The sequence below is a fragment of the Plectropomus leopardus genome, chromosome 16, assembly GCF_008729295.1.
Source record: "Plectropomus leopardus isolate mb chromosome 16, YSFRI_Pleo_2.0, whole genome shotgun sequence".
In the NCBI taxonomy this organism is placed as follows: Eukaryota; Metazoa; Chordata; class Actinopteri; order Perciformes; family Serranidae; genus Plectropomus; species Plectropomus leopardus.
Genome location: NC_056478.1, coordinates 17691058 through 17719053, shown reverse-complemented (window position 1 = coordinate 17719053; position 27996 = coordinate 17691058). Strand labels below are relative to the sequence as shown.

Below are 27996 nucleotides of genomic sequence, written 5' to 3'. Positions count from 1 at the left end.
ATGCATGTCTGATAATGACACAGTGCTGGAACAGAAAGGGGATGGCAAAAATGAGACACAAATTACAAACATCTATCCTGAGGCATGCCGCCTCACCTGGCACTGCAATCAACACTTCATCTGTGCTGTGGACAGTCGGGTCAGCCGGGTCTCTAGCTACCACACGGACCTTATAGGACGTCCCCGGCTTTAGACCTTTAATCATATGCCAGTGTGAACCATTTACCAACTCCTTTTTCCAGTCCTCTTTACCTGGAATCGGTGTAGCGGATGGAGAAGGATTAGATTCAGGGAGCATTTGGGAGGAATTATTTGAATATTTGAACATCAGTTTTGATGGTTTCTAGATCAACTTATTAACTGCCAATCAATGCATGCACTCATGTTTCGAGATGACTGCAAATACAAAGCAAAGCCTTACTGTTTTCTACAATATACTCCACATATACATTCTTATGGTGTCCAAAGTAATCCCAACTGATCACTGCACCGTCCTCCGATACAGATGTGTTAACTGTGCCAAACGCAGGGCCGACAGGTGGCGCTTAGCACACAAGAGAGAAAAACAAAATAAGAGCTTTAATTCCTTTAATTCCTGGACCAGTTTTACAAAGTCCCAACATGTTCACATTCCCGGGTTTTCAAAAACTCTTGGCATCTATTGGCGGTGCACAATCACCCTTTATCATCTCTATGTGACATACGTGGAACACATTTGGTTTCAGCTGTTTTGGGTTAAAATAAGTACCTTGGTTACGTGGCGTGACGTAAATATGCAAAGTAAGTGACCACTGTATGTAAGTGATGTAACGTTACTTTAAATGTTAAGGCTTAACAATGTTGACTTGTGGTTTCACACTGATGCAATCTGTGCTTTCCTCTGTGAAAGGCTGGTTTTGTTTGACTGCTACACTTATGCGTACTTTCTTACTTTGTGCCAAAAACCCATCAAGCAGTGGTGAAGTGTGGCCTGCGGCAAGCTGCCATGCAATATCCAAGCTGCAGCAGTCACTCTGAGCTGCAGCTATGTGATACTGTGGCAAAGTGTTTAAGCTGTGAATTGCCGTCAGAGAATGCCAGCAGTCTATCAGTAAACGTGACATTTTGCCTGAAAGACATGGACCAAAAAAAAAATTGTCGCGAGCTGTACTTTGCTGCTGCTTTTTCGGCGTTACACTATGACACTCTCAGCATCAAGTATTGACTCTAGTATTAGTTGCACACCACATAAGTTGCTAAGTGCCCTTATTTGACGTCCAGGGGATGAGAACAGGGTTAAAGTCCCTCCTATTAAATAAAAACCTTTCGAATACTACTATGGAGCATAAGTACAGGAGTGAGGAGAAACAACACTGAAAAGAAACATCACCGAATTAGAAGGAAACTCCATGTTTGTTCTAGTGTCAGAGTTAATTTAAAAAATGTACAACTGAGCAGAGCCTTAATTTACAAGCAGCTGGCCGTTGACTCTCTGTCCCGCCTCACACGTCAGTTTAAGAAAACTGTCCCACTATACAATACACAGCGCCACTATTATTGGTACATGACAAAATACATATAGTGTTGGGTCCTGCCGCAACAATAGAAACAGATTTGTTATATAGTTGCGAAAAAGTGGCCATCTCCCTGAGGACTTACATTTGTCCTCTTAAAATAAGTCAGGTGTCAGTTTAGTGAGAGAAATCCAACAGAAATCAGCTTGAAAATTGACCCAAATTTTTAAAATACTATTTTAAAGACTCTTTTTCTGAGATGGAGCATTTTTCGCAGAGCACAGAATACATGTAGATATTTGGGGGGGTAGAGGGGGACACAGGGAGTGCTTGTACCCTTATGAATCGGGGGACTCGGAGACTGAGTGATGGGGGGGGTTGGGTGAGGGGGCTCTGTAGGGCCTGAAAGAACACGGAAAAGAGTGAGACAACACACATAGACAACGTAGTCGTCTGCATACAGTGAACACCAGCCGCTGTTTCATATAAAAAAGCTGCTACTGACATGCTTCATTAAACAACATGCTGCAACACCTCTCAATCCTCAGATTCAGAGTTATGATGAGCACCTGAAACTCTGAATCAGAGCACCACAGCATGCGTACTACACCAAATTCTAGTAATTTAATTGCGCAGTTTCTCTCATCAGCAGGTATATAAAATGTGTTAGTGCTGGAGTGAAACATTCACAAGCATCATGCGCGAGGCCTTCCAATGAAAGCATGTTCATTTGAAGACATACAAGAGGTCAAGATTGCAAGCACATTGAATTCTAAAAATCTAATATGGTGCAATAATCACAACCTATTATCTCAGCACAGGACACAAGCATGGTTTGCTTGCAGATGCCATGGAAGTCTGTCAAACTTGAGCCCTATTTTTATGTTTTCAGACATGCTGACTTAGTAACATGCAGGGATAAATAAACTATATCTATGCTCTTTTTCTGATGGTATGGATAACATGCAGGTGCTTCCAGTGGCAAACTCAGGTTACCTTTGCCCGGCTCTACAGGGGGCTGAGTACGAACTTTAAGGAGAAGGAAAAAAAGAGATAGAGGGGGTATAAGGTGTGGAATGCAGTAGGACCTAATGCTTAAACTCATGTGATTCGCTAATATTTGTTAGGACACTGTGAGTCTGACCCTTGCACTCTTTTTTTAAATTTGCTTGAATTCCACTGAAATAAGAGTTTGACCTTTTTCTCCTGTTTTGCTTATAATTTGCAGTGGATGAAACTAAAATAACTCACTTGTGTCCATGACCGTGAAGGCCTCCTCAGTGATGACGGGGCCTGAGCCCTTGGTTGTCTTTGCACTCAAGTAAAACTTGTAGAGCATGCTGGAGTTTAGGTTGCCCAGGGTGATGGTGGTCTCATTGGGAGGGAAGTTCATGACCTTGACTGGTCCCAGTTCACTGGTGTTATTGACTACAGAGACAGAGTTACAGGAGGAATATGAGGAAATTGAAGGAAGCAAAGGTTAAAGTTAGGAATACACAGAGTGTTTTTTGCTTTGCGTAGATGATGCATAATACTGTGTTAGAGCTGAACTAAACAGTTTTAAGCTTCACATGCAACGCAGACATTCAATTTCTAAATCAACATTGGAATATGGCACAGCATTTTTTTCCCCATGTCTATTCATTTTGTTTAAACCTGGCATTTCTGCATAGTTGCAGATAAAAAGTAGGCTACACTTATATTAGTGTACTATTTCTAGACTTAAATTCTAGATTCCAGTGATGGCTGTGTAGGATTGTTTCTAATGCAAGTGATGCAAACATTTCAGATAACTTTGGAGAATTATAGAGTCAAAAAGTCGAAAAAGTCACAATCTGTATGTTTAGCCTTTCAAAAACATTTTCATTGTGATCAAAGAACTGTTTGCTCTCTGGCTGGCCGCAGAGGCACGTACCTGTACCGATAAAACTGTCAATATATCAATATAAGACTTTGTGTTCAACTCTATACTGTGCAGAACACAACAGAGTGTCAGGCAGCTGGTACCTGGTTGGTATTTCAGTGTGTATCCAGCAAGACGTCCATTGTTGTTGATTGGTGGGCCCCATTCCAGAGTGAGAGAGTCTAAACCAGGGTTTATGACATTCAGGAAAGAAGGAGGCCCTGGGACTGAAAACAAAAACAGAACCACAGTCAGAGTCTGCACATTGCATGGGATTATTCAAGTCTATATGCATGACGCTTTCAGTCTGCAGAACAACCATGTCTGGTAACGTCAGTAATACACACCTCCCTCGGGTGTTGCAAATTTCTCGCTCTGGCTAGGAGGACCTTCTCCTTTGCTATTGAGGACCCTGATGGTGAGGTTGTAGAGGCTGTAAGGCTGGAGGCCTGGCAGGCGTCCCTCGCTACGATTCCCACTGAATGTCAGAACTTGTTCCTGTTGCTCGGTGTCCTCCTCTGTCTCATGCAAGCCACGCTCACGCCGGTAGTATACCTAGTAGAAACACCAGGAATTAATTTAGAAATTTGGCACGATTGAGTTTTCCTCAACATGCAGATGGGTTTATGATGAAAAAACTGGCTTGAGAGAGACCTCTCTATTGTACCACACAAAGCGCTTATTCATTTGCCTTGCTTAGAGCTTTATTTTGAAATTTCTGTTTTGCAGTGAAAACTTCCTGGGAGGCGGGTCAATATGTGTCTAAACCTCATTGGATAATTGATAAAGGGACAGCCGTTTTGTGGGGTGTATATATAGGCAGGGCTTTCACTCATTCTGTAAAAGACTGATGGAGGAAGGTGTGCTGAAATGTGGGGGTTAAATACAGAGAACATATGACATTACATTCATTTGTTAGTTTTGCTGGCTTATTGTTTCCATTTAGTGAATTTGTGCAAAAGTTGCAGCAAGGTTTAAAAAAAAAAAAGCTTGTGTGTGTGAGACTTTTGCGACTCGAACGCTGAAATGACAAGCATAACAACACCCGAAGACATGCTGCAGAAAAAAACAAATTACCCTGTATCCCTGTAGTTTTCCTCTGACTGAGGGGAAAGAAACAGGCTCCCAATGCACTTCTGCAAGTGTGCTGTTGCGCACTATAATCTGCACACTGTCAGGGGCAGACAAAGGCACTGCAGAGAAATGTGAAAAAGAAGCAGTTAGTTGAGATCTAATATCAAGTCACCTATCATCGTTAAGTCATATGAAAAGACTTCTACCTAACGTGCTGCACAAATTTATGAGAAATGTTGCCACAAAGGATCAGAGTCAATGGTCAAAATGGCAAATGTTAAATTTAATAGCACACCTGGAAAATGACATGACAACTTATGTTGACTGAATATTCTTATAATCAAGAAATAATTTGGATTTTAAGTGGGGTTTACAATGGAGATGTCGGTCGGCATGCTCCCATTTTAGAGATCCAGGCAGGAGCACTGCCGCAGAAACAATGTAATACACTGCTGTGGTCTGGGAAGTAGAAAAATATGTTTTATAAAAAAAAACATCAACATCAGTTTAAGTGTACCCTATATTTAGAATATTTTTACCCCTTTACCTTACCATCAGACAGCCTTATCTAATGGGGAAAGTCGTTGAACTCTTTTGACATAAACAGTATTTTTACCTCACAGAGCATGGGAGTTGCTGTTGTAAGCCACAGTCAGTTTGTTTGTCTTACTGTGTGACTTACGTGAATCCAAACTAACCCTTTGCAAAACCAAAGTCACAGAATAACACAAACTAACCAGTATGGTTAACAATGTATTGGCTGCAAGTACAATCCCACTTTTGACTCCATGTTGACTCTAGTAACTTTCTGTGATTGCTAAGTGTTGCTAGTACAACTGATCCCACAGCGAATCAGCACTTTGGTCTGCAGCTCTTGCAGCTTTTAGTGCATTATTTTGCCAGATTTGTTGAATCCCAGCAAAGCATATCAACATATTTTGAAGAACTGAACTTAGGGCATTTTGAACCACGGTGACTAAATAATCCTTTAAATATTAAGTATAAATGGTTCACTCACAGTCTTCTCCAGAGTATCCCATCACTGCTTCAGGCTCTGGCCCGTTGCCATAATCATTTAAAGCTTGAACCTTGATCTCATAGGGCACGTAGGTCGGAGTTCCAGACACAATAAACTGGGAAACATTGGCCACAGTCTTTGAGGACCAGTCCTCATCTACGTCCTTTTGTCTCCACTGAACTTTGTACTCCAGACCGGGTCCATTAGCCTGAAATCCTGTCAGTGGCTGCACAGAAAATATTTTGTCAGTGAAAAATAGCACACTGAAATATTACCTTGAGTTCAGTGAAATATTTAACAAGCTTTTACTCACATGCAGCTCACAATCATATATCTAAAAGGATAGCTTACTGTCCAGGAGATGACTAGATTGCCAGGCATTGTCCCTGCTCCCTGAACATTAGATGGATTTTCATCAGGAGCTAGGAAAGAAAAAAAAGTTATGTGAATGTTTCTCAATATTTTAAATATTGATTTTTTTTTTCTTAATGGAGGGTGACCATGTTTATCACCTGCAGGGTTGGTCCTGTATTGGCTTGAGGCTTGGCTTGGCTCACTGTAGCCGACGTGATTCAGAGCCAGGACTCTGAATGAGTAGTAGACGTATGGAGAAAGATTTAACCGCACTGTGGTGCTAGTACCGGCAGCTTCGGTCAGGTTGATCCAGATTCCTGGCTGGTGGAGCAGATCTTCGTATTGGATCAAAAACTCTGGGGAAGATTTTTTAAAAAGATGGAAGTTTAAACACTGCCTCAAAGAAACAAGACAAAAAATGTTTTTCAAGCCATTCTGTGTATATTTAGCCACGGTGGCTCATTGCTGTCATTCCAGCTACAAAGGTTCAGTTATGTTTATTCACTAAAAAATACAGTTGCTGCTAAAGTTATCCAAACTTCCTGCACAACAGAGAATTCTGACTTTTTAAACGTGGATTATTTTTGTATTCATTTTTTTGTCCATGACTATGTTTACATTCACAAGATATTCCAGCTTTTGCCCTTGTTCTGAGAAAAAAGCTGTTTTACATGGCTGAAAATGAAAATTCATATATTATTCCTGTTTACATGACCCATATTTATCAGGTAACCAATTTCAAGTTGGGGAAAGTGTATTGTAGTTTGAACTTTTCATACTCTGTGTGGGACTGTTGTGTTCGTCTCCAGGGATCCAGGTGAGCTGAACGCTCCTCTCTGTCTGGTCTGTCAGTTCCAGGTCAGTCGGAGGGTCGGGTTTCTCTGAAAACACAAAGCCCAGGACCACAGAAAAATGAAACTCTTTATTTAATTGCAGCAAGTCCTTTCGACCATATGGACTAAAAATTAAACACTGAAACAGTTCTACAGTAAATGAGTTGCAGGACAATTTACTTAGAATACTGTAGCTGAAGTTTGGCTTTTGAAGTCAAAAACTTTGTATTTAAACAGATGTTTCTTTTTCTGATAAATGCCTGTGGAATTAAAGTAAACTAAAAGAGTTGAACTGTGGACAAATATATCACTGTTATTCATGTTATTTTTATTAACACACTGGAAGGGAAAGAAGTAAATAAATTTGGGGGGAAAACATTTTTGAATTTTTTTATTTAAAAATGCAGCATTTTGTGAGATTAAGCAGACCATGCACACACAGACAGGTGCTGTCACCCCTGGTTGATTTGACCTCTGCAATCAGTCACACTCTCAGCTGGCCCACAAACACCTGAGCAGGGCTCTAATCAGGCAGGAGAAGTGAAAACACCTGTGTGGGTCAAAAATGAGTGTGCAGAGGCTGTTTTTCCACAATGGTAAAAAAAAAAAAAAAAAACACTTCAAATTCTAAGATGCATACCCTATATAAAACAAGACTGAATGACAATCAAAGGTACTACATAGAATAAATAAAATAAATAACAACCAAAAAAGAAAAAAGGTTATACAAACAAAGTTGATGTTTGGGTGAAGACAATAAAATAAAACAAATTTTTAAACACATACCCTTCATAAAAAAAAGACTGAATAAATATCAAATCGTACAATATGAAATTTAAAAAAGCACTGAAAACAACGTAACTAAAAAAACATTAAGGTGAAATGGAGAGTTTTACAAACAGAACTTGATGGTTGGGTGCAGACAATGAAAGCTACAAAATCCTAATCTGTGAATATTGTTTACCGTAGACAATAGCTGGCGTAGGAGTAGCCTCTGAGACAGCGAGAAGCAAGAGTTAAGTACAAGAAAAGATTAGATGTTAGTGGCAGATATTAGAAACTGCAGAAAAGCAGGGAAAATGCTGTGGTAAGTTTGGTCCAATAATGATACACAAAAAAAATTGGCACAAAAGGGACCAACAGTTTAGGGGATGTAAAAATTGGGTTATTTCTACATTCACGATCCCTGAGCTCTGTTTAGTGTCAAAAACCCTTAAAGAACATACCTACGACAGTCAGCATAGCACTGGCTGAGTCCTTGTCCAGGGTGGTGTTCATGATGCAGGTGTAGGTGCCCTCATCTCCATCTGTCACGTCTTTGACGGTCAGACTATCCAAGTCCGTGTCCACAACAAACCTGATAATAGCGTATTGCAGAGATGTGTGACTTTGGTGTTTTTAAGCATAAAGTCTGATTCACCAAAGTCACAAAATAACTCAAACTACCAATCGAGGCAGTGGTAGACCATTAACGTACTTGCTCAGTGAGGCACAATTACTATTTTTCTGAAGGTAGAGCGCATAAAGCTTTTACTTTCAGATCAGCTTCCCTTTGGTTAGGGCTGTTTGGGAAGTAATGATCATACAACTAAAAGAATTAGAATTAGAAATTACTGCACGAGTTGTGTGAGAGTTTTAAAACTGATTTTTGAAACAGTTTTGCTGATAAAGCCCTATGACTGCAGTTTGTCAAGAATTTTCTCCATTTTTGGATTCTTCGTTCACCGTGGAGGCATGCAAGAAAAACTGATTTTTCTTCATGAATTGACGTGAAGTATTCCTTTAAAATGAAAAAAAATCATCTCTTATGTTTCTTAAGGTCTTTGTACCTCTCATCATCAGGCAGTTCTCCATTGTCTTTGAGCCAGGTCATGACGGGAACGAGGGATGGGTCATGTTTGACTTTACATTCAAACACAGCACTCATTCCTCTCTGCACCACCTTGTACTCAGGCTGTTTCAGGATACGAGTCGGCTCTGAAAGATTGAGAAAATACAGAGTTTATACAAACAAATAGTACAGCTTGATGGTCACATGACCTTGTTTATGAGCTATAATAATTTACAGGCTAAGAGTTGAACCACCAATCCCTATATCTGACCTTTAACCTCCAGGTAGACATGATTCTCCTTGATTCCAAGGTTGTTGGTGGCAATGCAGGTGTACTTTCCACTGTTTAGTGGCTGGGCCACATGGATCTCCAATGTACCATTCTCATGGATCACATAAGGGTCACCACTTTTAATGCTAGTCTGACTATCTTTAAACCTGCACAGAAACAACAAACAACATTAAGTTTAAGTATACAATGGTGCTGAGCAGCACAATTGGTGTGAAAGTAGTAAAAAAAACAACAAGACTCTGAATCTCAGTGGCGTTACCCATTTTAATAGTTTACAGCTTTGAAATAGTTTCTTTGCACATTCTCGTTGAAATGGTCTTCACCATATCTTACCATGTGATGGTTGGTATCGGTGAGCCAAAGGAGGCACAGTGAAGTAATGCAGGGTTGTTGGTGATGACCTGGTACACGCGGTTAGGTGGAGTGAGCACCCTTGGTGGCTCAGCTATGGGAAGAAGCACAACATGATCTAATTCAGCACTAACTATATCTTCATTGACCTCCATCATGCACAGGCCTCTATATCGAAACTTTAAGATCAGCTTTTGTATATATTTTGAGCTAAACAGATAGTTTAACTCACCGAGAACGTTGACAAAGGCGTTGGCCAAAAGGTAACCAAATTCATTGGATGCATTACACTGGTAGACAGCACTGGACCCTGATTGCACATTGCTGAGAATCACAGTGTCATCCTCCACTTTCCGACTGTGGTCCTCAGGTACATCTATAACAAGATGAGAGATGAGAGAGATGGGGTATTTAAAACCATGAAAAAATATTTTTTCCAGCCCAAGTTCTTCAACTGCACCATTAAAGTTGTGAATGTAAAAGCAAAACATTACAATTAATGTGCATCAAATGAAACTATATACAATACTGTGTAGTGAAAAAACTGCAACTGGAAGTTCAATTCCCACTACAACTCATTTGCTTTGTATATAAATGATTATATATGTAGTATAATATCTCAAGCATGGTCCCATGTTACTCACTCTCTATGGGGACGCCATTGACAAACCAAGAAATTTTAGGTTTGGGATCTCCATTGACTCGACAAGTCAGGATGCCAGTCTCATTAGGGGCAAGGATCAGGTTCCTGGGAGCGCTGACCCAGAAAGGAGAAGCTGTGGATGACAGAGCAATAGTTTTGAGAGAGACAGACAAAATGCTAAGCCCTTTGTTACATGATGTTGCTACATGATATGGTACTTTACAGATGCAGAAATAATTGCATCAATGTAAATTTAAGATTAAAATTAGTATTTTTTTCCACCAAAGATCGTGCCTAATGATAGACAGAGTTGCTTAGTAAAAGCAAGGCTTATGAAGAATAAATCTGAACAACTTTTCATAATTCTGTAGCCATTACATTGTGCTTACTTCATAATTATGGAATTTAAAGCAAAAAAAAATTCTATTTTCACTTTAAAACTGACAAAAAAAATTGAATCTTAAAACAGAATCTAATGACTGTAAAGTGTTGCCAATCAACACTTAGCTCTATCATCTTTCAGTACATTTTGTTTTGCCATTTTTGTTAAATTCAAACGCAGTTGATAAACCAAAAGTCTCTACACAAATCCTGGTTCTCCGACCTAAACCCCTTTACTATAAATTCCAAAAGTACAAAAGAAACCTTAAAATCAAATTCTAACACGGAAAATACACCAAGCACTGACGTGTAGCCTGCAGCAAGCCGCCGTGTGAATCAACCGGGGACGCTCTGAGCTGTGGCCTGTAAGGTGCAGCCGAATCAAGTATTGGGGATAGTTTACCTTTTTAGTAGCCAGTTGAGGCCAAAAAGTAAGCAACCAAACAGTAAACTGAGTCATGTGACTCCTGTGATATGCTGACATGTTACAAAAAATAACTTCTGCCTGAAACACATTAACACACCTCCTGGCCACAGAAAAAAATTATGGCAGTGAGCCACCCTTCACTGATTGAAACAAGAAAAAAAATTTGTTAACCTGCTTACCCTTGACGGTGACCTTGATAATGTGGTGTACAGTCCCCAAGTTATTTGTGGCTGTACAGCGGTAATCCCCACCATCAGCTTCTGTCACATCCAAAACCTTGAGTGTTTTCTTGAAGTTATTAAAGGACATCCTGCTGTTCGGCAGCTCTCCGCCATCCTTCTGCCAGGAGATCTCTGGAGTGGGCCTGTCATAAAAGCAATTACTACATTTTGTTTCTGCATACTTTTAATAATAGACTGACAGTTTTTTTTTATCAAATAACATTTATAAAGCACAGTTACATTTAAGTTGTAAGTTACAGCAGATGCCAACTTACAACTTAAATGTAACTGTGCTTTATAAATGTTATTTGATAAAAAAAAAACTGTCAGTCTATTATTAAAAGTATGCAGAAACAAAATGTAGTAATTGCTTTTATGACAGGCCCACTCCAGAGATCTCCTGGCAGAAGGATGGCGGAGAGCTGCCGAACAGCAGGATGTCCTTTAATAACTTCAAGAAAACACTCAAGGTTTTGGATGTGACAGAAGCTGATGGTGGGGATTACCGCTGTACAGCCACAAATAACTTGGGGACTGTACACCACATTATCAAGGTCACCGTCAAGGGTAAGCAGGTTAACAAATTTTTTTTCTTGTTTCAATCAGTGAAGGGTGGCTCACTGCCATAATTTTTTTCTGTGGCCAGGAGGTGTGTTAATGTGTTTCAGGCAGAAGTTATTTTTTGTAACATGTCAGCATATCACAGGAGTCACATGACTCAGTTTACTGTTTGGTTGCTTACTTTTTGGCCTCAACTGGCTACTAAAAAGGTAAACTATCCCCAATACTTGATTCGGCTGCACCTTACAGGCCACAGCTCAGAGCGTCCCCGGTTGATTCACACGGCGGCTTGCTGCAGGCTACACGTCAGTGCTTGGTGTATTTTCCGTGTTAGAATTTGATTTTAAGGTTTCTTTTGTACTTTTGGAATTTATAGTAAAGGGGTTTAGGTCGGAGAACCAGGATTTGTGTAGAGACTTTTGGTTTATCAACTGCGTTTGAATTTAACAAAAATGGCAAAACAAAATGTACTGAAAGATGATAGAGCTAAGTGTTGATTGGCAACACTTTACAGTCATTAGATTCTGTTTTAAGATTCAATTTTTTTTGTCAGTTTTAAAGTGAAAATAGAATTTTTTTTTGCTTTAAATTCCATAATTATGAAGTAAGCACAATGTAATGGCTACAGAATTATGAAAAGTTGTTCAGATTTATTCTTCATAAGCCTTGCTTTTACTAAGCAACTCTGTCTATCATTAGGCACGATCTTTGGTGGAAAAAAATACTAATTTTAATCTTAAATTTACATTGATGCAATTATTTCTGCATCTGTAAAGTACCATATCATGTAGCAACATCATGTAACAAAGGGCTTAGCATTTTGTCTGTCTCTCTCAAAACTATTGCTCTGTCATCCACAGCTTCTCCTTTCTGGGTCAGCGCTCCCAGGAACCTGATCCTTGCCCCTAATGAGACTGGCATCCTGACTTGTCGAGTCAATGGAGATCCCAAACCTAAAATTTCTTGGTTTGTCAATGGCGTCCCCATAGAGAGTGAGTAACATGGGACCATGCTTGAGATATTATACTACATATATAATCATTTATATACAAAGCAAATGAGTTGTAGTGGGAATTGAACTTCCAGTTGCAGTTTTTTCACTACACAGTATTGTATATAGTTTCATTTGATGCACATTAATTGTAATGTTTTGCTTTTACATTCACAACTTTAATGGTGCAGTTGAAGAACTTGGGCTGGAAAAAATATTTTTTCATGGTTTTAAATACCCCATCTCTCTCATCTCTCATCTTGTTATAGATGTACCTGAGGACCACAGTCGGAAAGTGGAGGATGACACTGTGATTCTCAGCAATGTGCAATCAGGGTCCAGTGCTGTCTACCAGTGTAATGCATCCAATGAATTTGGTTACCTTTTGGCCAACGCCTTTGTCAACGTTCTCGGTGAGTTAAACTATCTGTTTAGCTCAAAATATATACAAAAGCTGATCTTAAAGTTTCGATATAGAGGCCTGTGCATGATGGAGGTCAATGAAGATATAGTTAGTGCTGAATTAGATCATGTTGTGCTTCTTCCCATAGCTGAGCCACCAAGGGTGCTCACTCCACCTAACCGCGTGTACCAGGTCATCACCAACAACCCTGCATTACTTCACTGTGCCTCCTTTGGCTCACCGATACCAACCATCACATGGTAAGATATGGTGAAGACCATTTCAACGAGAATGTGCAAAGAAACTATTTCAAAACTGTAAACTATTAAAATGGGTAACGCCACTGAGATTCAGAGTCTTGTTGTTTTTTTTACTACTTTCACACCAATTGTGCTGCTCAGCACCATTGTATACTTAAACTTAATGTTGTTTGTTGTTTCTGTGCAGGTTTAAAGATAGTCAGACTAGCATTAAAAGTGGTGACCCTTATGTGATCCATGAGAATGGTACATTGGAGATCCATGTGGCCCAGCCACTAAACAGTGGAAAGTACACCTGCATTGCCACCAACAACCTTGGAATCAAGGAGAATCATGTCTACCTGGAGGTTAAAGGTCAGATATAGGGATTGGTGGTTCAACTCTTAGCCTGTAAATTATTATAGCTCATAAACAAGGTCATGTGACCATCAAGCTGTACTATTTGTTTGTATAAACTCTGTATTTTCTCAATCTTTCAGAGCCGACTCGTATCCTGAAACAGCCTGAGTACAAGGTGGTGCAGAGAGGAATGAGTGCTGTGTTTGAATGTAAAGTCAAACATGACCCATCCCTCGTTCCCGTCATGACCTGGCTCAAAGACAATGGAGAACTGCCTGATGATGAGAGGTACAAAGACCTTAAGAAACATAAGAGATGATTTTTTTTCATTTTAAAGGAATACTTCACGTCAATTCATGAAGAAAAATCAGTTTTTCTTGCATGCCTCCACGGTGAACGAAGAATCCAAAAATGGAGAAAATTCTTGACAAACTGCAGTCATAGGGCTTTATCAGCAAAACTGTTTCAAAAATCAGTTTTAAAACTCTCACACAACTCGTGCAGTAATTTCTAATTCTAATTCTTTTAGTTGTATGATCATTACTTCCCAAACAGCCCTAACCAAAGGGAAGCTGATCTGAAAGTAAAAGCTTTATGCGCTCTACCTTCAGAAAAATAGTAATTGTGCCTCACTGAGCAAGTACGTTAATGGTCTACCACTGCCTCGATTGGTAGTTTGAGTTATTTTGTGACTTTGGTGAATCAGACTTTATGCTTAAAAACACCAAAGTCACACATCTCTGCAATACGCTATTATCAGGTTTGTTGTGGACACGGACTTGGATAGTCTGACCGTCAAAGACGTGACAGATGGAGATGAGGGCACCTACACCTGCATCATGAACACCACCCTGGACAAGGACTCAGCCAGTGCTATGCTGACTGTCGTAGGTATGTTCTTTAAGGGTTTTTGACACTAAACAGAGCTCAGGGATCGTGAATGTAGAAATAACCCAATTTTTACATCCCCTAAACTGTTGGTCCCTTTTGTGCCAATTTTTTTTGTGTATCATTATTGGACCAAACTTACCACAGCATTTTCCCTGCTTTTCTGCAGTTTCTAATATCTGCCACTAACATCTAATCTTTTCTTGTACTTAACTCTTGCTTCTCGCTGTCTCAGAGGCTACTCCTACGCCAGCTATTGTCTACGGTAAACAATATTCACAGATTAGGATTTTGTAGCTTTCATTGTCTGCACCCAACCATCAAGTTCTGTTTGTAAAACTCTCCATTTCACCTTAATGTTTTTTTAGTTACGTTGTTTTCAGTGCTTTTTTAAATTTCATATTGTACGATTTGATATTTATTCAGTCTTTTTTTTATGAAGGGTATGTGTTTAAAAATTTGTTTTATTTTATTGTCTTCACCCAAACATCAACTTTGTTTGTATAACCTTTTTTCTTTTTTGGTTGTTATTTATTTTATTTATTCTATGTAGTACCTTTGATTGTCATTCAGTCTTGTTTTATATAGGGTATGCATCTTAGAATTTGAAGTGTTTTTTTTTTTTTTTTTTACCATTGTGGAAAAACAGCCTCTGCACACTCATTTTTGACCCACACAGGTGTTTTCACTTCTCCTGCCTGATTAGAGCCCTGCTCAGGTGTTTGTGGGCCAGCTGAGAGTGTGACTGATTGCAGAGGTCAAATCAACCAGGGGTGACAGCACCTGTCTGTGTGTGCATGGTCTGCTTAATCTCACAAAATGCTGCATTTTTAAATAAAAAAATTCAAAAATGTTTTCCCCCCAAATTTATTTACTTCTTTCCCTTCCAGTGTGTTAATAAAAATAACATGAATAACAGTGATATATTTGTCCACAGTTCAACTCTTTTAGTTTACTTTAATTCCACAGGCATTTATCAGAAAAAGAAACATCTGTTTAAATACAAAGTTTTTGACTTCAAAAGCCAAACTTCAGCTACAGTATTCTAAGTAAATTGTCCTGCAACTCATTTACTGTAGAACTGTTTCAGTGTTTAATTTTTAGTCCATATGGTCGAAAGGACTTGCTGCAATTAAATAAAGAGTTTCATTTTTCTGTGGTCCTGGGCTTTGTGTTTTCAGAGAAACCCGACCCTCCGACTGACCTGGAACTGACAGACCAGACAGAGAGGAGCGTTCAGCTCACCTGGATCCCTGGAGACGAACACAACAGTCCCACACAGAGTATGAAAAGTTCAAACTACAATACACTTTCCCCAACTTGAAATTGGTTACCTGATAAATATGGGTCATGTAAACAGGAATAATATATGAATTTTCATTTTCAGCCATGTAAAACAGCTTTTTTCTCAGAACAAGGGCAAAAGCTGGAATATCTTGTGAATGTAAACATAGTCATGGACAAAAAAATGAATACAAAAATAATCCACGTTTAAAAAGTCAGAATTCTCTGTTGTGCAGGAAGTTTGGATAACTTTAGCAGCAACTGTATTTTTTAGTGAATAAACATAACTGAACCTTTGTAGCTGGAATGACAGCAATGAGCCACCGTGGCTAAATATACACAGAATGGCTTGAAAAACATTTTTTGTCTTGTTTCTTTGAGGCAGTGTTTAAACTTCCATCTTTTTAAAAAATCTTCCCCAGAGTTTTTGATCCAATACGAAGATCTGCTCCACCAGCCAGGAATCTGGATCAACCTGACCGAAGCTGCCGGTACTAGCACCACAGTGCGGTTAAATCTTTCTCCATACGTCTACTACTCATTCAGAGTCCTGGCTCTGAATCACGTCGGCTACAGTGAGCCAAGCCAAGCCTCAAGCCAATACAGGACCAACCCTGCAGGTGATAAACATGGTCACCCTCCATTAAGAAAAAAAAAATCAATATTTAAAATATTGAGAAACATTCACATAACTTTTTTTTCTTTCCTAGCTCCTGATGAAAATCCATCTAATGTTCAGGGAGCAGGGACAATGCCTGGCAATCTAGTCATCTCCTGGACAGTAAGCTATCCTTTTAGATATATGATTGTGAGCTGCATGTGAGTAAAAGCTTGTTAAATATTTCACTGAACTCAAGGTAATATTTCAGTGTGCTATTTTTCACTGACAAAACATTTTCTGTGCAGCCACTGACAGGATTTCAGGCTAATGGACCCGGTCTGGAGTACAAAGTTCAGTGGAGACAAAAGGACGTAGATGAGGACTGGTCCTCAAAGACTGTGGCCAATGTCTCCCAGTTTATTGTGTCTGGAACTCCAACCTACGTGCCCTACGAGATCAAGGTTCAAGCTTTAAATGATTATGGCAACGGGCCAGAGCCTGAAGCAGTGATGGGATACTCTGGAGAAGACTGTGAGTGAACCATTTATACTTAATATTTAAAGGATTATTTAGTCACCGTGGTTCAAAATGCCCTAAGTTCAGTTCTTCAAAATATGTTGATATGCTTTGCTGGGATTCAACAAATCTGGCAAAATAATGCACTAAAAGCTGCAAGAGCTGCAGACCAAAGTGCTGATTCGCTGTGGGATCAGTTGTACTAGCAACACTTAGCAATCACAGAAAGTTACTAGAGTCAACATGGAAGTGGTAGTTTACATTTTTAAAAGTGGGATTGTACTTGCAGCCAATACATTGTTAACCATACTGGTTAGTTTGTGTTATTCTGTGACTTTGGTTTTGCAAAGGGTTAGTTTGGATTCACGTAAGTCACACAGTAAGACAAACAAACTGACTGTGGCTTACAACAGCAACTCCCATGCTCTGTGAGGTAAAAATACTGTTTATGTCAAAAGAGTTCAACGACTTTCCCCATTAGATAAGGCTGTCTGATGGTAAGGTAAAGGGGTAAAAATATTCTAAATATAGGGTACACTTAAACTGATGTTGATGGTTTTTTTTATAAAACATATTTTTCTGCTTCCCAGTCCACAGCAGTGTATTACATTGTTTCTGCGGCAGTGCTCCTGCCTGGATCTCTAAAATGGGAGCATGCCGACCGACATCTCCATCGTACACCCCACTTAAAATCCAAATTATTTCTTGATTATAAGAATATTCAGTCAACATAAGTTGTCATGTCATTTTCCAGGTGTGCTATTAAATTTAACATTTGCCATTTTGACCATTGACTCTGATCCTTTGTAGCAACATTTCTCATAAATTTGTGCAGCACGTTAGGTAGAAGTCTTTTCATATGACTTAATGATGATAGTTAGGTGACTTGATATTAGATCTCAACTAACTGCTTCTTTTTCACATTTCTCTGCAGTGCCTTTGTCTGCCCCTGACAGTGTGCAGATTATAGTGCGCAACAGCACACTTGCAGAAGTGCATTGGGAGCCTGTTTCTTTCCCCTCAGTCAGAGGAAAACTACAGGGATACAGGGTAATTTGTTTTTTTCTGCAGCATGTCTTCGGGTGTTGTTATGCCTGTCATTTCAGCGTTCGAGTCGCAAAAGTCTCACACACACAAGCTTTTTTTTTTTAAACCTTGCTGCAACTTTTGCACAAATTCACTAAATGGAAACAATAAGCCAGCAAAACTAACAAATGAATGTAATGTCATATGTTCTCTGTATTTAACCCCCACATTTCAGCACACCTTCCTCCATCAGTCTTTTACAGAATGAGTGAAAGCCCTGCCTATATATACACCCCACAAAACGGCTGTCCCTTTATCAATTATCCAATGAGGTTTAGACACATATTGACCCGCCTCCCAGGAAGTTTTCACTGCAAAACAGAAATTTCAAAATAAAGCTCTAAGCAAGGCAAATGAATAAGCGCTTTGTGTGGTACAATAGAGAGGTCTCTCTCAAGCCAGTTTTTTCATCATAAACCCATCTGCATGTTGAGGAAAACTCAATCGTGCCAAATTTCTAAATTAATTCCTGGTGTTTCTACTAGGTATACTACCGGCGTGAGCGTGGCTTGCATGAGACAGAGGAGGACACCGAGCAACAGGAACAAGTTCTGACATTCAGTGGGAATCGTAGCGAGGGACGCCTGCCAGGCCTCCAGCCTTACAGCCTCTACAACCTCACCATCAGGGTCCTCAATAGCAAAGGAGAAGGACCTCCTAGCCAGAGCGAGAAATTTGCAACACCTGAGGGAGGTGTGTATTACTGACGTTACCTGACATGGTTGTTCTGCAGACTGAAAGCGTCATGCATATAGACTTGAATAATCCCATGCAATGTGCAGACTCTGACTGTGGTTCTGTTTTTGTTTTCAGTCCCAGGGCCTCCTTCTTTCCTGAATGTCATAAACCCTGGTTTAGACTCTCTCACTCTGGAATGGGGCCCACCAATCAACAACAATGGACGTCTTGCTGGATACACACTGAAATACCAACCAGGTACCAGCTGCCTGACACTCTGTTGTGTTCTGCACAGTATAGAGTTGAACACAAAGTCTTATATTGATATATTGACAGTTTTATCGGTACAGGTACGTGCCTCTGCGGCCAGCCAGAGAGCAAACAGTTCTTTGATCACAATGAAAATGTTTTTGAAAGGCTAAACATACAGATTGTGACTTTTTCGACTTTTTGACTCTATAATTCTCCAAAGTTATCTGAAATGTTTGCATCACTTGCATTAGAAACAATCCTACACAGCCATCACTGGAATCTAGAATTTAAGTCTAGAAATAGTACACTAATATAAGTGTAGCCTACTTTTTATCTGCAACTATGCAGAAATGCCAGGTTTAAACAAAATGAATAGACATGGGGAAAAAAATGCTGTGCCATATTCCAATGTTGATTTAGAAATTGAATGTCTGCGTTGCATGTGAAGCTTAAAACTGTTTAGTTCAGCTCTAACACAGTATTATGCATCATCTACGCAAAGCAAAAAACACTCTGTGTATTCCTAACTTTAACCTTTGCTTCCTTCAATTTCCTCATATTCCTCCTGTAACTCTGTCTCTGTAGTCAATAACACCAGTGAACTGGGACCAGTCAAGGTCATGAACTTCCCTCCCAATGAGACCACCATCACCCTGGGCAACCTAAACTCCAGCATGCTCTACAAGTTTTACTTGAGTGCAAAGACAACCAAGGGCTCAGGCCCCGTCATCACTGAGGAGGCCTTCACGGTCATGGACACAAGTGAGTTATTTTAGTTTCATCCACTGCAAATTATAAGCAAAACAGGAGAAAAAGGTCAAACTCTTATTTCAGTGGAATTCAAGCAAATTTAAAAAAAGAGTGCAAGGGTCAGACTCACAGTGTCCTAACAAATATTAGCGAATCACATGAGTTTAAGCATTAGGTCCTACTGCATTCCACACCTTATACCCCCTCTATCTCTTTTTTTCCTTCTCCTTAAAGTTCGTACTCAGCCCCCTGTAGAGCCGGGCAAAGGTAACCTGAGTTTGCCACTGGAAGCACCTGCATGTTATCCATACCATCAGAAAAAGAGCATAGATATAGTTTATTTATCCCTGCATGTTACTAAGTCAGCATGTCTGAAAACATAAAAATAGGGCTCAAGTTTGACAGACTTCCATGGCATCTGCAAGCAAACCATGCTTGTGTCCTGTGCTGAGATAATAGGTTGTGATTATTGCACCATATTAGATTTTTAGAATTCAATGTGCTTGCAATCTTGACCTCTTGTATGTCTTCAAATGAACATGCTTTCATTGGAAGGCCTCGCGCATGATGCTTGTGAATGTTTCACTCCAGCACTAACACATTTTATATACCTGCTGATGAGAGAAACTGCGCAATTAAATTACTAGAATTTGGTGTAGTACGCATGCTGTGGTGCTCTGATTCAGAGTTTCAGGTGCTCATCATAACTCTGAATCTGAGGATTGAGAGGTGTTGCAGCATGTTGTTTAATGAAGCATGTCAGTAGCAGCTTTTTTATATGAAACAGCGGCTGGTGTTCACTGTATGCAGACGACTACGTTGTCTATGTGTGTTGTCTCACTCTTTTCCGTGTTCTTTCAGGCCCTACAGAGCCCCCTCACCCAACCCCCCCCATCACTCAGTCTCCGAGTCCCCCGATTCATAAGGGTACAAGCACTCCCTGTGTCCCCCTCTACCCCCCCAAATATCTACATGTATTCTGTGCTCTGCGAAAAATGCTCCATCTCAGAAAAAGAGTCTTTAAAATAGTATTTTAAAAATTTGGGTCAATTTTCAAGCTGATTTCTGTTGGATTTCTCTCACTAAACTGACACCTGACTTATTTTAAGAGGACAAATGTAAGTCCTCAGGGAGATGGCCACTTTTTCGCAACTATATAACAAATCTGTTTCTATTGTTGCGGCAGGACCCAACACTATATGTATTTTGTCATGTACCAATAATAGTGGCGCTGTGTATTGTATAGTGGGACAGTTTTCTTAAACTGACGTGTGAGGCGGGACAGAGAGTCAAGGCCAGCTGCTTGTAAATTAAGGCTCTGCTCAGTTGTACATTTTTTAAATTAACTCTGACACTAGAACAAACATGGAGTTTGCTTCTAATTCGGTGATGTTTCTTTTCAGTGTTGTTTCTCCTCACTCCTGTACTTATGCTCCATAGTAGTATTTGAAAGGTTTTTATTTAATAGGAAGGACTTTAACCCTGTTCTCATCCCTTGGACATCAAATAAGGGCACTTAGCAACTTATGTGGTGTGCAACTAATACTAGAGTCAATACTTGATGCTGAGAGTGTTATAGTGTAACGCCGAAAAAGCAGCAGCAAAGTACAACTCGCGACAATTTTTTTTTTGGTCCATGTCTTTCAGGCAAAATGTCACGTTTACTGATAGACTGCTGGCATTCTCTGACGGCAATTCACAGCTTAAACACTTTGCCACAGTATCACATAGCTGCAGCTCAGAGTGACTGCTGCAGCCTGGATATTGCATGGCAGCTTGCCGCAGGCCACACTTCACCACTGCTTGATGGGTTTTTGGCACAAAGTAAGAAAGTACGCATAAGTGTAGCAGTCAAACAAAACCAGCCTTTCACAGAGGAAAGCACAGATTGCATCAGTGTGAAACCACAAGTCAACATTGTTAAGCCTTAACATTTAAAGTAACGTTACATCATATACATACAGTGGTCACTTACTTTGCATATTTACGTCACGCCACGTAACCAAGGTACTTATTTTAACCCAAAACAGCTGAAACCAAATGTGTTCCACGTATGTCACATAGAGATGATAAAGGTGATTGTGCACCGCCAATAGATGCCAAGAGTTTTTGAAAACCCGGGAATGTGAACATGTTGGGACTTTGTAAAACTGGTCCAGGAATTAAAGGAATTAAAGCTCTTATTTTGTTTTTCTCTCTTGTGTGCTAAGCGCCACCTGTCGGCCCTGCGTTTGGCACAGTTAACACATCTGTATCGGAGGACGGTGCAGTGATCAGTTGGGATTACTTTGGACACCATAAGAATGTATATGTGGAGTATATTGTAGAAAACAGTAAGGCTTTGCTTTGTATTTGCAGTCATCTCGAAACATGAGTGCATGCATTGATTGGCAGTTAATAAGTTGATCTAGAAACCATCAAAACTGATGTTCAAATATTCAAATAATTCCTCCCAAATGCTCCCTGAATCTAATCCTTCTCCATCCGCTACACCGATTCCAGGTAAAGAGGACTGGAAAAAGGAGTTGGTAAATGGTTCACACTGGCATATGATTAAAGGTCTAAAGCCGGGGACGTCCTATAAGGTCCGTGTGGTAGCTAGAGACCCGGCTGACCCGACTGTCCACAGCACAGATGAAGTGTTGATTGCAGTGCCAGGTGAGGCGGCATGCCTCAGGATAGATGTTTGTAATTTGTGTCTCATTTTTGCCATCCCCTTTCTGTTCCAGCACTGTGTCATTATCAGACATGCATTCGGACATGAATGTACGGTAGTTAGTTTGCTAGTTAGTGTAGAAGTCGGTCTGATGCATGTCCATTATATCATCACTAAGAGATCCATTTATTTTTCTGTTGTGGCTTTTGTTTTTTACGTTTTCTTGTGTTTACAGTGCCTAATTTGATCATTGCATATTAACCCATTTAAAAAATGTCATTTCTGTGTTTACAGCCTCTTTTAATCTCTTTGTTGCTCTGCATGAGGAAAACAGATCGCTCCATTTTAGCAGCCTGGATTGAAATTTGGACTGACAGTAATGCTTGTCTCTCTCCTTTCTGTGTGTTTGTTTAGCTGCACCCAGCCGGCAGGTGGACATCGCAACTCAGGGCTGGTTTATTGGACTAATGTGTGCCATCGCTCTCCTCATCTTAGTCCTCCTCATAGTGTGCTTCATCAAGAGGAACAAGGGTGGCAAATATCCAGGTAAAACACGCATTATCAGTACATGCCAGGCATGTCCAAAGTCTGGCTCAGAGGCCAAATGTGGCCCGCGGACCATCTTTTAACAGCCCTTGGCTTGACTTTCAATGTATGCTATATGTGGCCCTCCACACGAAATTGGTCAATTGGTTTGCATTTTTTTCCTTAACCTCATTATGTCCGCACTCACACAGTTCGTTTACATGCTATAAGTCTGAACTGGAACTAATTTTTTACCAGTTTAACAGTTACTTAGCAGCAGACATTTCCTGCTAGGTAGCGGACATGGCCAAGGCAAGAAAGTCAACAGTGAGGGCCATTGGTACTACATGGTAGAAAGTTTCTTTTTGGTGTATTGTCACTGAAAGATGAAACAGTTGTGTTTGTTATGTTTGTTTGTGATTTTTTAAATGTTTAATAACCCGTTTCATGCAAGAAGCAGCTGGCCCCCAGGCATTTTCACATTTTCTAATCTGGCCCCCCACTCACAAAAGTTTGGACACCTCTGGTATATGCTGTAAAGTCAAGCTTAATGACGTGGATGGATCGAAATTTGAAAAATAAAAATGTGTAATCTACAGTGAAAGAAAAAGAAGATGCTCACCAAGACCCAGAGATCCAGCCTATGAAGGAGGATGATGGGACATTTGGAGAGTACAGGTGAGAAATGGAAAAGAAAAGACCACAGCCGGGCATACACTGTATAATACGAGCTGCAAGACTTAGAGTTGGCTAATTTCTGCTTCGTCAAGCATAGCTTGCCATGCAAAGACCGATCATGGTCAGGTAACTTGCTCCTGACCTACTGTTGGATATTCATATGAAGTTCTAATATGTGAAAACTTTGGTCAGCAGTTGCCAAGCTCTCACACAGTTGAAGCAGAGCCACGAGTTAATTCCCCAAATTCACTACTCTGGTGCAAAATGGCACATGAAGCATTTGGAAGTGTAATGATGTATCACGAGGACAGAAAATATGGAGCCCATGTTGGCCCCACTGTGGCAACAGCATCATTGCCTCCTCAGGGATGTACAGTCAGGAGAGGCAATCAAGCCAATTTTTGGGCCCCCCCCAAATTTTTGAGAAAAGGGGCCCTTGATGGCACATTTTGCAGTTACAACTGTAACCCACCTTAAACCTCCCATAAAAACACTATACAGTGCATCACCACTGCCACAAAATCCTCCAAAGTGGGACCCTGTGTGTGTGTGTGTGTGTGTGTGTGTGTGTGTGTGTGTGTAGTTGTGTTTCCATCAAAAGTTTTCAATATAGTACCTTTGGAACCAAATGTAACACCTATGAAGAGGTACCTTGACCCTAGATCTGTTTAGTGTTTCCACCAAAGACAGTATTCTTAGATGTTGCCACTTGTTGCTTCGTCCAGCAGCACTTGCTGTGTTTCCTTGTTCACCGGTGATACAGGGTAAATCTGCAACCAATTTATTGTCCAAAGAACGGGGCTGCAAGCAGGAGTGAGAGCCTCTCTCAATGATAAATTCATTTTAATGGAGCATGGGATCCACAGACTGTATTTTCTATTTTACACATACAGTGTGAGCATTAAAATCATGGCTTGACGATCGGACCGCACAATGTGAGCACATAAATTCTGAGCTTCACATGATAAACGATTTCCTCGTACAGTGGGAGTTGGAATTAAACAACATTGTCACAATTGTACAGTGTATGCCCAGCTTTACATAGGACTACAGCCCACATTAGTTTTATGATTTCTTTTCTTTTTTTCATTCATCATGTCCTGACTGTTTGTAGAACATTTTACCAGGCTGCAGAGACACTCTCCCCACCAGACTCCATTACCAAACACTCCATAGAGGCAAGGCAAAAATCAGCACAGCTCTGTGTTGATTCTTATAATGATCAACTCACCTTCATACTGACATTAACAGTTTTGCACAATGCAAAATATGTCCATTTTAACAAACCAGTTAAATGCTAACTGTTCTCACAACAAGTCTACTATGGTGATGTAGTTTATATCATCACATTTCCACATTTTTCCAAGAATATTGAGGAAAAGTTTAAATAGTTAGAAAGAATGAAATATATGTTAAATGTAATGTGGATGTCACTTTGCTTTAAATGTTTCCATATGCATGCTCTGTCTTGTCTGTGCATAAAAGAATAGACACTCATTGTGGCTCATGAATTGCTTTTCATGTGTCCTTCCATTCTTTGTTTTCCATTGGGTTTAGGTCTATGGAGAGGTAAGACAAGATGCGGTAAAACCAGCATGCAATTCTAATTCTAAAAGCAAGGAGAAAGCACATCATCTGATCCGGTTGACTATGTCATCATATTCACTGACATAGTCAACACCATAACCACAGTTACAACATTAACACTAAAACTTAACATGAAAAATGACTTATTCTACTTCCCTCACTTCATGAATTAAATTTAAATGCAAATGCATTCAGCTTGAAAGAATGAATTCAAATTGTAGAGCTTGCATAATATTGACTGGAATATTTCTTTAGATCAAATAAAAACAGCCTTTATTTTGGGGGAAACAACTAAAAATAAGAGTGCATATTTGACGATTGCATGTAAACTGAGAGCATATGGGTTGATTTTATTTCAGAAACTGAACTTGTAACCTGGTAAAGTACTGCAAGAGACTGAACAGCACGCATTTGCAAAATCCTCCTCAACAGTGGTCACCAACCCTAAATCTTAACAGCACCTGGCACTAACCCTATAGATAATACTATTAGATACCATTGATGTGGCTGAGCTGCTCCACTGTGCAAGTAGCATGAAATATGTTTATACTGTACATTATAATAAACCTTCATATAATGAGCAATTCTGTGTGTTTGTCAACTTAAAGCTCGTAGGCAGTTGCGTGGAAAAAAAGCGGGATTTGAAAATACACCCTTTACACGCATCTCTCCTTTCTGTATGTATGCTTATGCTTCATACAGCAATCCAGTGTTTTCCATACATTGATTTATTTAATCTAATTTCATTTTAGAGTTGCCCGAGTACACTCACTCAGCCCCTCCTTGCCCCACTCTCTCTTTTTTTTATCAGACCACAAATAAGACAAGAATTATCAACCTAGCCACCCTGTGGTCCCTCTGCTTCGTTCCCCTTTGCTGTGGACTGGCAGAAGGGGGAGAAGCAGAAACTCTGGAGTCGGACATTCAGTCAACAGCTGTAGAACTTGAATTCAGCCCAGCAAACACTAGAGCCATGTGTCACAGTGGGCTAGTGGCCAGCAGCAGTGCAGGGTCTAACCTGTGTAGAGGCAGCAACAGAAAGCTTGCTGCGCTAGCTAACATTTCCTACCACTGCCACTGAAGGGCATCTGCATTTGTAGAACAGTCAATACGAACGCCCTCTCCCTGAAATGACCTGTGGTTGTCCATAGTCATCTGTTATGGGCTAGATTTTCATAAGCCTGAAATTAGATTCAAGAGGAGGTGCAGAAGTCTAGTTGTCTTTCTGTCCACTTGAATTACAATATGCTGAAAGTTTATTTTGGGATTTTTGCCCAATGCCACCAAACAAAAAACTGCCTACCCAAGCTTTAATGTTGCTTTATAAGCACATTTGTACTAAAAATGTATACAAAATACAACAGCAATGCATTATGTCATTACATATATGTGGTATATGTGCAGTGGAAAGGCATACTTATGTAAATTGCTAATGCTTGGATAATAGCCTGTGCCATCAGGGTTTCTGACCACTGCAGACAAAAGTTCAAGCTGGTTTTCTCAATAACCTTTTTTCTACCATTTACAGTGACACTGAAGACCACAAGCCGCTGAAGGGCAGCCGGACGCCGTCCAATGGGACGGTGCGCCGCGACGAGAGTGACGACAGCCTGGTGGACTATGGGGAGGGCGGGGACGGACAGTTCAACGAGGACGGCTCCTTCATCGGCCAGTACAGCGGCAAGAAAGAGAAAGACACACATGAAGGCAACGAGAGCTCGGAGGCCCCATCGCCCGTCAACGCCATGAACTCGTTCGTCTAACGAAGGGGCCGCGGCCTGGCTGCGACGATTGCTATGGCCACTCCATGTCACCCTGGCAAATGTGACCATCTCGGCATGGTGACAGTTGCTAAGGTGACAGTCGTTGTGGACTTCTACCATGGTGGCTGTCACTCCGGTGGCCCCCCTCGCCACGGCTACCTGTCACCAAGACTGCTGACACGCCCTCATCTCCCACACCCGCCAGCCCCTGTCACACTGTGACCCCCTGATCAACACACACTCAACATGGCCAAAACACCACATTCCCACATAACCATTGAAAGGTGTGAAACGAGGGATGTGAGGACTCTGAGAAAAGAGGGAAGGAGAGAGGAAGCAATACAGAAAAGCAGAAGGAATGTACGAGAGTTTTCCCACTCAGACTGAGCAGAAGTGTGTGTGTGTGTGTGTGTGTGTGTGTGTGTGTGTGTGTGTGTGTGTGTGTGTTAGTGCCATTTGATCTCTCCAACAAACATGATGTATCCAAATATATATTTTATCAAAGTGACCCGCAGGCAGGCAATATGCATTGAATCATAAACATCTGCATGTAAATCATGATTCTGTTGAGCATTTTACCACCTTCGTGTTGCAGAGGTGAGCTGTGTGTTGAGACTGTATATGGTGCACGCCTATAGCGACTGGGTATTCCTTTTTTTTTTTTTCAGTCAAAGTGTTAAATGGCGTATGATATATAGAGAAAAAATGGCGGCAGGGTCTTTTGTGGACACCACCGCGAAAAGTGTGACTCAAAGTAGAAGCTAGCATATGTCTTTTTGAGACAGATGAACTGTTTGTACATATGTAACAGAATAAGAAGAAAGCTATATTTCAAAGTCGGGGATGTCAATGTGTCGTCATTGGAAACCTGGCGAGAAACACTTCGGTCACCAGCCAGCCAGAACTCCCTCACTTATTGTAATCGGCCTGTTTTTACCCTCATGTTCTCTCCAGATTGCTTGCTTTTTTCCTTTTCTTTCCTAATCTGTTCCTTCACTTTGAGCCTATGCTTCTTGCGACAAAGCACTAACTGTACTGCTGTGATTGAGCCAGTGTCATCGTCAAGTGCTTCCTAGGCCTTTATTTTAGGTGATTGTGTTGTTGTTAACACCAACTGCTGCCCCAACATCATCTTTAATAGCATTTCCATTTATGTACTGGCAGAAAGAAAGGAATTACATACAATTAATGCACCTGAGCAGGATCCAGTGGGACACACTTTAATTTCTGGATGATTAGATTTTGATGATCAAGAACCTCTCAGCACGGTTTCTAGTGCCTTCGTAGAGAACAGTGACATAGATCCATAGTTACATCCCTCTTCATACACAGGACAGACCTGGAATCAGTGCAGTTC

At 40.5% G+C, this 27996-nt stretch overlaps 3 protein-coding genes across 3 annotated transcripts in view; 1 reads left to right on the top strand and 2 right to left on the bottom strand.

Annotated features, from left to right (window-relative positions):
- Positions 1-1441: 1441 nt before the first annotated feature.
- On the bottom strand, positions 1442-11044 carry LOC121955853 (neuronal cell adhesion molecule-like). Its single transcript, XM_042503940.1, has 20 exons — positions 11022-11044; positions 10780-10964; positions 9794-9925; positions 9382-9525; positions 9132-9243; positions 8778-8944; positions 8505-8652; positions 7902-8032; positions 7640-7669; positions 6622-6723; positions 6001-6198; positions 5840-5910; positions 5489-5714; positions 4474-4589; positions 3744-3951; positions 3501-3623; positions 2745-2921; positions 2490-2522; positions 1783-1895; positions 1442-1510 (listed from the first exon to the last, which is right to left on the bottom strand). Exons 1-20 carry the CDS (start codon positions 11042-11044, stop codon positions 1442-1444), a joined length of 2508 nt encoding a protein of 835 aa, XP_042359874.1.
- A 40-nt stretch (positions 11045-11084) lies between these two features.
- Positions 11085-27990, top strand: LOC121955852 (neuronal cell adhesion molecule-like). The gene is made up of 24 exons (XM_042503939.1): positions 11085-11146; positions 11204-11388; positions 12243-12374; positions 12643-12786; positions 12925-13036; positions 13224-13390; positions 13516-13663; positions 14136-14266; positions 14499-14528; positions 15445-15546; positions 15970-16167; positions 16258-16328; positions 16454-16679; positions 17599-17714; positions 18236-18443; positions 18564-18686; positions 19266-19442; positions 19665-19697; positions 20292-20357; positions 21641-21763; positions 21933-22088; positions 22501-22632; positions 23211-23289; positions 26405-27990. Exons 1-24 carry the CDS (start codon positions 11085-11087, stop codon positions 26637-26639), a joined length of 3156 nt encoding a protein of 1051 aa, XP_042359873.1. The 3' UTR covers positions 26640-27990.
- The window catches only part of LOC121955851 (apolipoprotein B-100-like), a 15930-nt gene continuing 14735 nt past the window's right edge, over positions 26802-27996 (bottom strand). Inside the window, exon 27 of the mRNA XM_042503937.1 lies at positions 26802-26865. Within this exon, the coding sequence (XP_042359871.1) occupies positions 26802-26865 (64 nt within the window). The remainder of the gene's footprint in view (positions 26866-27996) is intronic.

What these genes read in the sequence shown, in the direction of transcription:
- LOC121955852 (XM_042503939.1), top strand. Translation starts at nt 11,085, where the DNA reads ATGCCAACTTACAACTTAAATGTAACTGTGCTTTATAAATGTTATTTG. An exon ending in TATTTGATAAAAAAAAAACT is followed by an intron (nt 11,147 to 11,203) that starts GTCAGTCTATTA and finishes CTTTTATGACAG; the next exon opens with GCCCACTCCAGAGATCTCCT. An exon ending in GAGTCCCCCGATTCATAAGG is followed by an intron (nt 20,358 to 21,640) that starts GTACAAGCACTC and finishes TTGTGTGCTAAG; the next exon opens with CGCCACCTGTCGGCCCTGCG.
- LOC121955853 (XM_042503940.1), bottom strand. Translation starts at nt 11,044, where the DNA reads ATGTTATTTGATAAAAAAAAACT. An exon ending in ATCTAGTCATCTCCTGGACA is followed by an intron (nt 5,715 to 5,839) that starts GTAAGCTATCCT and finishes TTTTCTGTGCAG; the next exon opens with CCACTGACAGGATTTCAGGC. An exon ending in CCCTGTAGAGCCGGGCAAAG is followed by an intron (nt 1,896 to 2,489) that starts GTAACCTGAGTT and finishes GTGTTCTTTCAG; the next exon opens with GCCCTACAGAGCCCCCTCAC.